Genomic DNA, 9,786 nt, shown 5'->3' with positions numbered 1-9,786 from the left:
TGGGAGGGGGAGGCGGAGCTGACCCCCCCTCCCCCCAACGTGAGAACGGTGGGCGTCCCGCCACGGAGCCTGTCTGTGCTCACTGCCTGGACCAGCAGCAGGCTCCAGCACTTCCAGAGCCAACGAACCCCAGGAAAGTCACTGGGCAGCACCTGTCCCTGTGCGAGGGGGGGGACTCTCCGGCGGGGCCAGGCGCAGGGGGGGGAATCTCATGAAAAGTGGATCCCAGTTCCTTGGACCGGACAGGTGCTGCAAGGAGCAACCAGCGGGTGAGAAAGGCCTTGCTGGGACAGGAACCTGTTCACACGGGCCGGCTCTGCACGGTGTGGTTTGTTCTTTTGCCCGTAACCTGGTGATTCCAGATCCTCTGACTTGCTTCCGTTTGACTCGTTACCTTGAGCTCTGGTCAAGAAACATCCCCTTGGTTTTACTCTGACGGGCCTACGAGCCTGGCGCTCAGGAGAGCGGGCCAGAGGGGAGAGCGGTGACCTGGGGGGCACTGCTTCCCGGAGGCAGGGGATCTGTGCATGGCAGGTGTGCGGAAGACGAGGGGCTAGGCACTGGTGTGACAAAGGAGTGTGCAAACCGCTAGCCTGGAGAGGGCGAGAGCGGGGTTCCCAGACCCGGAGAGCAGAGCGTCTGAGCCGCCGGCAGCTGGCACCTGGGCAGCGTTTCCCTGGTGGGCACAGCCAGGGCTGCCTCCCCCCCGGAGCGACTCGCCCGGACACCCCGGTACCCCACGCTGTGTCAGCCCCCTCCAGGCCCCTGCCCCTGGGACAGCGCCCAGCACCCGCCGAGCCTGCAGGGCCAGGGCAGGAGCCAGGCAGGATTTAGGGCTAATAGCCACGGGGCCTTTAATGCCAGCCCCACCCCCCACGCTGTGGCTGAGGCCCTGATCCCTCCCCCCGGAAAATCCCCTCTCTGCCCCGGGGGGCGGCGGCTGCTCCCCCCTGCCCCGGCTCCCCAGACGCGGGCACCTCCGGCAGCCCGGCCGCTCCCGGTCACCGAGGCGTCGGGGCGGCTGATGCGGGGCGGGGTATCCCCGCTCCCCGACGGGTCGGCTCGGCCCTGGCGCTTCCCCGGGCGGGGCCGGGGCGGGGGCGGACCCGGAAGGCCGCGGCAGGTGCTGGTCCCGGCCGGCATGGAGGCAGCCCCGGCCCGGTACCAGGCCCGGTACCAGCGGCTGCGGGGCAGCGACAGCGACGGGGAGGAGGCGGTGGAGCTGCGGGGCGGGCCGGGCCGGTGAGTGCGGGGCGGGGCGGACCGGACCGGACCGGAGCAGAGACCTGCCCCGCCCGCAGATCCCTTGGCAGCCGGACCCCCCCAACCCCGTCTAGCCCCAGCGTGGCCCCATAACCAGCGCGTAGCTCCCCCGCGTGCCCCCCACGAGCTCTGCCCCCCGCGGCCCGGGCAGGGCTGTGCACATGCCAGCTGCAGCGGGGGGCTGCGCCCTACACAGGGCCGGGCACCTGGTGGGGGGCCAGGCTGGCCAGGCAGGGTGCCCCCGTTTGCAGGCTGCCCCCCACCCCCGTCAGAGATCAGCTCCGAGCCGGGTCAAGGCCATGCGTCCCGCCTGGGCAGCTGGGGCGGGGGACCGGGAGGGGCCCCCCTTGGCCAAGGAGGGTTGTGGGGAGCAGGGGGGCAGCACCAGCGTTAACAGGGGGCTGCCGCCACCCCAGCACTCAGCGACTGACCACGTGCCGAAGACGAGTCAGCGATGGGGGGCACCAGTGGGCACAGCCTGTGCCAGGCCCCTCCGCCCTGCCCCCCACGCCAGGCTCCTGGCTTGCCTGCATTGCCCCTCAGGGGCCCACAGGCTCCTGGGACCCCCTGGGGCCAGGGCTCCCCTCCAGCATGGGGACTCTGGGCCCCGGGTGGTGCGGCTCGCCAGACACGGGTGGAGCCCAGGACCCGCCGTGGTGTGTGAGGAGGAGTGAGGGCTCAGATCTGAGAAGAACGGCGAGCCCTTTGCCAGCTGGCACCAATGGGCCCACGTCCCAGACGGGCTACGAGGCTTTGCCTGAGGCCGGGCACTGCTGGGGAGGGACCAGACGGGCGGCCCAGGGAGCTGCTGGGTCTGGGCCACCGTGTCTGCCCCAGCGAGGTGCTGGCTGCTGGGAGCTCTGGGCCCCATGGCTGGGGAGGGGAACGTGTAACACACAACGACCCGGGCCCCGTTAGGATCAGGCCCTTGGCCTCAGGGGAGGGGCCTAGTCCGTGGGGGATGGGGACATTGGCTCAGCTGGCCCCTCCCCGGGCTGGCTGCCTGGCCTGCTACCCCATTGGTGCCAGGCCCCGGGGGCAGTCGCAGCCCAGCTCCCCCTTCCCAGACTGCACCAGGCGCGAGCCCAGAGCGAGGCACCTGTGTGGGTCCAGGCACGGCTGGGTGCAGATTGAGTGGCCTGCTCCAGCCCCTGCCCCACCCCTTGTCTCTTCCTCCCTGCCCCTCTTGGCACCGGGAGCCCCCTCCCGCTGAGCCCCTCTGAGCTCTGTAAGCCGCTGGCCGTGGCTGCAGCTCAGCTCCTGGTGGGGGGCCCAGACCCCAGCAGGTTGGTGAATTTGGCTGTAATCCTATTACGGGAGCTGAATGCAGCCTCACTAATCCCATCAGGCAGCAGCAAATCTCCCCCCTTCCTTCCAGCCCTCCTGGGGCCGGGGATCAGGCTGGCGGCTTTGCTGGTTACTGTCGGGAGCTGGTGCCCTGGCCGGGTGTCCTCCCGCGCTAGTCGTGTCGGGAGGGGCTGGGGTCCCTGTGCCGCACCAGGGACAGGCCCCTGGATGGGGGCAGGTGGAGCCCATGTGGAGTGTCCCAGCCGCGGTGACCTATGGCAGCGGGCACACGGCAAGGCCCCCCAGCCCAGGGTATCTAGCTGGGCCCTGGGCGCCTGGGGCATTGCGTGTGGCACTGAAGGTCTCACCAGCCTGGCCTGCCCCGGTGAAAGGGGTGCTGGGCGCCCCATCCTAGCCATGCTGGGTGGAGTTTGGGGGGCGTTTGGAGCCATAGGGAGGCTGCTCGACCTGCATGGCTCCTGCCAGGCCAAGCCGAGGCCTCTCTCTGGTCAGCTGCATGCACCTGACCGTGAGCAGAGCGTGCCTGGGCGGGGCCAGCGTTGGCCCTGGGGGGAGCGAAGCATGGCCTGGCCTGGGCTGAGTGGGGATGGCACCCTCGCCCCACAGACCCCGGAGCCTCAGAGCCAGGGCCATGTCGCTCTGGTGCCCAGAGAGAGCCCCAGGCTGAGGGGCTGGCAGTGGGTACTCTAGTGCCCCGGAAGTCTGCCAGCACCTCAGTCCCATCCCATACCTCCAGCGCTGCCAGTGCCCCTCAGTCCTGACCCCCACCCCTGCTCCCCCAGCCTGGCACCTCTAGCTCTGCTGATGCCCCTGAGTCCTGATCCACAGCCCCCCGGTTGTTCACCCCTGGACTCCTGCCCGTACACCCAGCATTCTGCTGCTGCCTCCTCCCTGCTCTCCAGCGCCCCCCGCAGGCTGTGGGGAGCGTCCCTCCCGGGCGTGCACCTGGCTGGCTGGGGCGGCAGGGAGTTGCCATGTGGGCTGATCTCTGTTCTCTCTGCAGATCCTCGCTGCAGGTCCTGCTTCACCAGCACCACTGGGAGACCTGCGCCCGCATCTCCTCGGCCCTGGTGCTGCTGGCACTGGCCTTGGCCTTGGCCTTTTCCCAGATGACCTCCGGGGGCTCCTTGCGGCTGGGCGGCACCCAGGCTCACAGGCAGGATGATGGCGCTGGGCAGATGGGGGCGCAGGAGGAGCCCGGCGACATCCCATCTGCGGCTCACATGCATGCCCCGGGCGTTTACCATCACGCCGCCCTCATCACCAGCTCAAGTGAGCATCGCGCAGCATGGGGTGCAGGCCTGGGCCCCCAGTGGGCACCGCTTCCTCCTGCCGTGTTCGGGCTGGGTACCCCTCGGGTCGCTGTGACGGGCTCCCCGGGGTGGAACTGGACTGGGGTAGTGCTGAGCCCTCTGTCTTACCAAACCTGGGCTCCCTCTCACACTGGGATGCTGTGAGAAGCTGCAGACCCCTCCAGGTCCCACACTCACACAGCTATTTACAGACAGGGACACACCCAGCTGAGTTACATTCTTACTTTCACCAGCCACTCATGAACCAACAGGAGAGACGCTCCAGCCAGCTCCCCCCAGCCTAGGACCCCAGAGCTGAACCGTCTCGCCCTGGTCAGAAGCCTGACCAGTGTAAGTTATTACCCAGTCTGCCCTCCTGCAGTGTGGAGAGGACAGCTCACTAGCCCCTGTTCCTGAGCAGATTTCCCTTTGCACTTTAAACAACACTGTTTTAGGTAAAAAATATCAAACAGATTTATGAATTACAGAAAGAGAGATTGTAAGTGATTATAAGTATTAGCGAACAGATCAACAACAACACAGTCTGGGTTCTATCCACTAAACGGGATTTGATTTCAGCAGCGTCTCGCCCTGATAGTCCAGGCACTTCACAGATCTGCCATACGCAGGCTGGAAATCCTCCTTTCCAGCCTGGGACCCCCTCCCACGTTCCAAGTCTTTTGCCTCCAGCCGTGGTTCCAGGTGTTGAGTTGTGGGGGGAGTGAGGCCAAGTGATGATGTTGCTTCCCCCTTTTATAGCTTCTCTCATGTGGAGGGAACCTCATTGTCCCAAACAAAAGCCCCCAGCCCAGTTTGTGGAAAGGTGCCGGCCCAAGATGGAGTCCAGTGTCACGTGATCTAGCCACCTGGCCTCCCGTGGTTCCGTGAGTCACAGCGGCCATTCTCCAGACACTGGCTGAAGCGTCCCCGGGAAGGCCCCCCCGGGGGGGATAAGCTTCTTCTCTTGTGTTTCTTAATGGCCCATCACCTTGTATGGTTCATCCACAACCCGGCTGGGTGTGGACCACCGGGGGGTGTTACCCCGGAGCAAAGACCTCTGAAATATCCGCACATAGTCAGTATTCACCACTTTAGATAGAAGAATGAGACCTGCGCACAACCAGGGTAATCATACTCAGCAAACCCGAACTTTTCCATTGATCCCTTCCATGACGTACTCCGTGTAAAACACACCGTGCTCATATCACCCTGGTAAATGCTGGGGTGCCAGGGCATTGCTTTGGGGTACAGAATGTCCCAGCTGCCCTGTGCTCCTGGCTGGGCTGCAGAAGGGCCTGAGGGGCAGGGGGGCTGTGCCCAGGGCAATAGGCCCATGCTGCCCCCTGCAGGAGGGCGCTGGGAGTGCAGGGCTGGGGTTGGCACAAGCTCTGCCATGCCAGACTGGCCCCACGGTGCCCGCACCACCCGCCCCTGACGCCGGGGCCTGTCGGTGCCTTGCAGAGACCTGCTCACGCCTGGGGAAGGACCTGCTGGTGGCCGGAGGGAACGTGGTGGATGCTGGGATTGCGGCTGCGCTCTGCCTGGGGCTGGTCCACCCGCACGCCGGGGGGCTGGGTGAGTGTGGGGCTCGAGCGAAGGGGTGGAACTGCCCCCAGGCCGGTGCAGCTAGGGTCACCGCTCCCTGCATGGGGAGCTGTCAGCCCCCGGGTCCCCCTCACCCCACCATAGCCAGAGCTGCGGGATGTGATGTCAGGCCAGGGAGCGCGGGGGGGATGGACATGGCCTGGGCGAGCTCTCAGAGAGGGGCCTGGGAAGGGCTGCCCCAGCCCCCCAGGCCCCCCAGCCGTAGCCAGTGGGTGCCGAACGGGACCCGCCTGTAATGCCCAGAACCCTCTGCCGTGCATGCTGGGGGGGCGGGTTGTGGGGGGGGGGGCGGTGTGGAGGGAATGGGGGAAGGGAAGGCTGTGGTACATAGGGGACCCTAATGGGGTCTGGGGGGGTAAGGTGTCCAGGAGCCCTCATGGGGACTGGGAGGCAGTGTCTGGGGGGCCCTGACAGGATCTGAGGGGCTGCAGTGGGCGGGTATCTCGGAGGTGCTGGTGGGGGTGCAGTGGTGGGGTGTCTCAGAGGCTGCTGGTGGGGGTGCAGTAGGGGGGTGTCTCAGGAGGTGCTGGTGGGGGGGCACAGGGTGGGGGGTGTCTTGGGGGTCCTGGCGGGGAGGTATGGTGTGGGGGTATCTCAGAAGCTCTGTTGGGGGGGTACAGTGGGGGGGTGTCTCGGGGGGTGCTGGCAGGGGGTACAGTGGGGGGGTGTCTCGGGGGTGCAGTGGGGAGGTGTATAGAGGGGTGCAGTGGGGAGGTGTATAGAGGGGTGCAGTGGGGGGTGCTGGTGGCGGGTATAGTGGGGGGTGTCTCAGAGGCGCTGGCGGAGGATACAGTGGGGGGTATCTTGCGGTGTTGGTGGGCAGGTGCAGTGGGGGGTGTCTCGGGGGTTTTGGTGGGGGTGCTGTGGGGGGGTGTCTCGGGGATTTTGGTGGGGGTGCAATGGGGGGTGTCTCAAGGGTGCTGACGGGGGGCTTACAGTGGGGGGTGTCTCGGGGGTGTTGGTGGGGGTGCAGTGGGGGGTGTCTCAGAGGTGCTAATGGGGTGCAGTGGGGAGGGTGTCTCGGGTGCTGGTGGGGCAGTATGGGGGGGTGTCTTGGGGGTGTTGGGGGTGCAGTGGGGGGTGTCTCGGGGGCGTCGGTGGGGGCGCAGTGGGGGGTGTCTCGGGGGCGTTGGTGGGGGTGCAGTGGGGGGCGTCGGTGGGGGTGCAGTGGGGGGTGTCTCGGGGGCGTTGGTGGGGGCGCAGTGGGGGGTGTCTCGGGGGCGTTGGTGGGGGCGCAGTGGGGGGTGTCTCGGGGGCGCAGTGGAGGGCATTGGTGGGGGCGCAGTGGGGGGGTCTCGGGTGTTGGGGATGCAGTGAGGGGCGTTGGTGGGGGCACAGTGGGGGTGTCTCGGGGGCGCGGTGGGGGTGCAGTGGGGGGCGTTGGTGGGGGCGCAGCGGGGGGTGTCTCGGGGGCGCTGACGGGGTCTGTCTCTTGCAGGCGGCGTGTTCTCAGCCCTGCTGCACAACGCCTCGTCGGGCCGCACCGTGGCGCTGAACGCCATCCCGCGCCGTGGCTTCTCCCAGCGCTACGGGCTCCCCGTGGCCCTGCCGGGCCTGCGCCTGCTGCACCGGCATTACGGGCGCCTGGCCTGGCCGCGCCTGCTGGAGGGGCCGGCGACGCTCGCGCAGCGAGGCGTCCGCGTGGGCCGGGAGCTGGCTGCGGCCCTGCGGGAGAGCGCGGGCGCCGTGAAGGCCTCAGGGCTCTGCAGCCTCTTCTGCAACGGGGCCGGCGAGCTGAAGGGCCAGGGCGCGCTGGTCACCCACCCCCGGCTGGCGGCCCTGCTCCGGGCGGTGGCATCGGGGGACGACGCCCTGCCCCGGGCCCTGGCCCCGGACCTGCCCCCGGCCGAGCGGGAGCCCTTCCTGCAGGCCATGGGGGACTTGGGCCTGGAGCTGCAGAGCCCCCTTGCCATGCGGCTGGGCAACACTTGGCTCCACGGAGCCCCGGCCCCCACCGCCGGCAGCCTGCTGGCCAGCGTCCTCGAGGAGGTGCGGGCAGCCAGGCCCGGGGACGCGCCTGATCCCTGCCTGAGGGCCCTGAGCGCAGCCCGGCGCGGCTTTTCCCGGGGGCTTGCGGGGGCGGGCCCCTCACCCCGGCCCCCTCGCCCTGGCAGGGGCCCCTCGCCCGTGGGCAGCCACCTGGCAGTGGCAGACAGCCAAGGGAACGTCCTGCTGCTCTCGGCCTCTCTCAACAGCTCCTTCGGCTCCAAATTCCTGGCGCCTGCCTCGGGCATCGTGCTGAGTGACCTGACAGCGCCCGCGGGGCCCGGCCTGCTCTCCTGGGCCTGCCCCGTGGTACTGAGCCTGGGGGAAGAGGGGACAGTGGTGGGGCTGGGGGCCACAGGGGGCAGTGCGGCCCCACTGGCCCTTGCCCAGGCCATTATAAACCAGGTGTACCTGGGGCAGCCCCTGCAGGAGGCGCTGGAGAGCCCGTGGCTGCAGCTCCGGGGCGGGGGGGATGGGGCCTCCCAGGGCTGTGGGCCGGGCACCCCGTCAAATCGGTCCAGTGGTGAGTGGGCTGGGGGGGCCCCGCAGGCAGGCCCCTGGGTGCTGCAGGTGGCATCACAGGGTGAGCACGCACGTGCCCTCGCCGCCCCGGCTGCGTGCTGCCATCACGAGGGGTATTAGCCCCAGGGGCCCGGCTCAGAGCCCAGGGCGCTGGCGTGGGCAGGGCTGGCGTGCCCGGTGAGCCGGCCCTGACCACTTAGTGCCGACGCAGGGTGAGTGGCTGGTTCCGGCAGCCCCGGTTGGACTCCCCCGCCCAGGGGCCGGTGCTGACCCCACTCCTGGCTGGCCCCCTTCCCCTCCTTGCCGGCATGGCAGGGCTATGTAGGGCCCCCCCGTCACGGAGGGGTCGGGCTACTGCCCTGTCCCTCAGGCCAGCCCAGGTTCCCTGGGGCTTGGGGCACGCCAGGGGCTGGTTCCTCCCTGCTCTCCACTGCGGGGCCCCGCTGCCGCCTGGCACCGCTCTGGAGGTTTCCGAAGGGCTGGGCGGGGGGCGGCAGGGCTCTGGGCTGGAGAGCTGGGCTGCACTGGGGGAGAAGTGGCAGGAGCTCCCCCTCCCCCCGGTCCTGGAGAGGTGGGTTGGCTGCCGGGCACAGGCTTGGAGCGGGGGGCTTGTGGGCTCTCTGTTGTGTGTGTCTGTAAAGGGAGAAATAAACCCTCTGGGTGCCGTGCGGCCTGGTTTGTCACTCGTGGCGCGTCGGCCCTGGGCCACTGGCCCCAGCCCAGGGGCCTGGTGATCCAGCCAGGGAGGGGGGCAGGAGCCCCTGGGGTGAGTCCCCCACCCGACCAGGAGCTCTCGGGCAGGTTGGAAAGGAGGCTCCTAGCCCGGGAGAGCCTGGGCCGTCTCAGGGGTCCTTGGCCGGGGGGTTAATGTGAGGACACAAGGGAAGGGGCCCGCCCCGGTTGCCTGGCCACCTGCCCCCAAGTTGCTGTAACCCAAACCCCTCCCTGGCTGGGGCGGTGCCCGCTGCTCTGGGATTTAGACATGCCCAGTGGGTACGGGGAGTGGGGCAGGGAGCCCGGACTCCTGGGTTCCATTCCCACCAACTCTCTCTGAGACCTTTGGCAGGGTCCTTCCCTCTGCCTCAGTCTCCCCCACATGATGTTGCCAAGGGGGCGCTGGGGGACAGGGCTGCACTAGGCTCTTGGGCCAGGCCCTGCTGCACCGTGGGGGTCTGCTGACGGGGCGGCTGCCCCCAGCTGCTCCTTGGCACCTCCTGCCCTGGCGCGTGGCCATCCCCATGAGCCCAGGGGGTCTGGGTGGGACGCAGGGTCTGGGCGGGAGGGCTGGGAACAGGTTGCTAGGGAAGGGGGGTTACCATGGCTGTGACTGAGGCCATGGGCCCCTCCCCACCAGTCTCTGGGCCCGCGGAGGGCGGGTGGCAGCGAGCCAGTTAGCCGTGGCTGAGTGTGGAAACCCTTGTGCTACCAGGGCACAAGCCTGGGGGGCAGCACGGTGAGGGTGGGGGCACTGGGAGCTAAGAGCATGCAGTGGTGTGGAGACAGGCCTGTGCCCAGTGCTAGGGCTCCCGGGCCCCCCTCAGGCCCTGCGGCCGAGAGCCACAGACGTACACAGGGCCTGGGTCCGCAGAACTCCCGCCCCACACACCCAGTGCCAATGGCTTCAGGGTAAACGTGTCTGGGTGCCCGGTCCTGCCTTGGCATCAGGGCACCTCACGCCCGCCTGTGCCCCAGAGCATGCCCCGAAGCAGGGGGAGATGGTGTTTGGCCCCTGACGCGTGTGCAGGGCCCAGTAGCTGCCTGCCCCAGAGCAAGTGTCGCTCCAGCCAGAGTGGGAGGCACTGGGGTGGTG

The 9,786-nt window shown here is 68.6% G+C and overlaps 1 protein-coding gene across 1 annotated transcript; it reads left to right on the top strand.

The window, feature by feature from the left end:
- Nucleotides 1-910: 910 nt before the first annotated feature.
- GGT6 (gamma-glutamyltransferase 6) lies at nucleotides 911-8,644 on the top strand. Its single transcript, XM_048834692.2, has 4 exons — nucleotides 911-1,242; nucleotides 3,575-3,843; nucleotides 5,325-5,438; nucleotides 6,907-8,644. The coding sequence occupies exons 1-4, from the start codon at nucleotides 1,025-1,027 to the stop codon at nucleotides 8,094-8,096; spliced, it is 1,791 nt and encodes a 596-aa protein (XP_048690649.2). The 5' UTR covers nucleotides 911-1,024; the 3' UTR covers nucleotides 8,097-8,644.
- Nucleotides 8,645-9,786: the final 1,142 nt, after the last annotated feature.

The sequence above is a fragment of the Caretta caretta genome, chromosome 5 (genome assembly GCF_965140235.1).
Source record: "Caretta caretta isolate rCarCar2 chromosome 5, rCarCar1.hap1, whole genome shotgun sequence".
NCBI classification, from domain to species: Eukaryota; Metazoa; Chordata; order Testudines; family Cheloniidae; genus Caretta; species Caretta caretta.
This window is presented reverse-complemented; position numbering and strand designations above follow the sequence as displayed.

Excerpts from the sequence above, each read along its gene's own strand:
- GGT6 (XM_048834692.2), top strand. The coding sequence starts at position 1,025 with ATGCGGGGCGGGGTATCCCCGCTCCCCGACGGGTCGGCTCGGCCCTGG. Across the intron at positions 3,844-5,324 it reads CGCCCTCATCACCAGCTCAA|AGACCTGCTCACGCCTGGGG; the intron begins GTGAGCATCGCG and ends GGTGCCTTGCAG. Across the intron at positions 5,439-6,906 it reads CCCGCACGCCGGGGGGCTGG|GCGGCGTGTTCTCAGCCCTG; the intron begins GTGAGTGTGGGG and ends TGTCTCTTGCAG.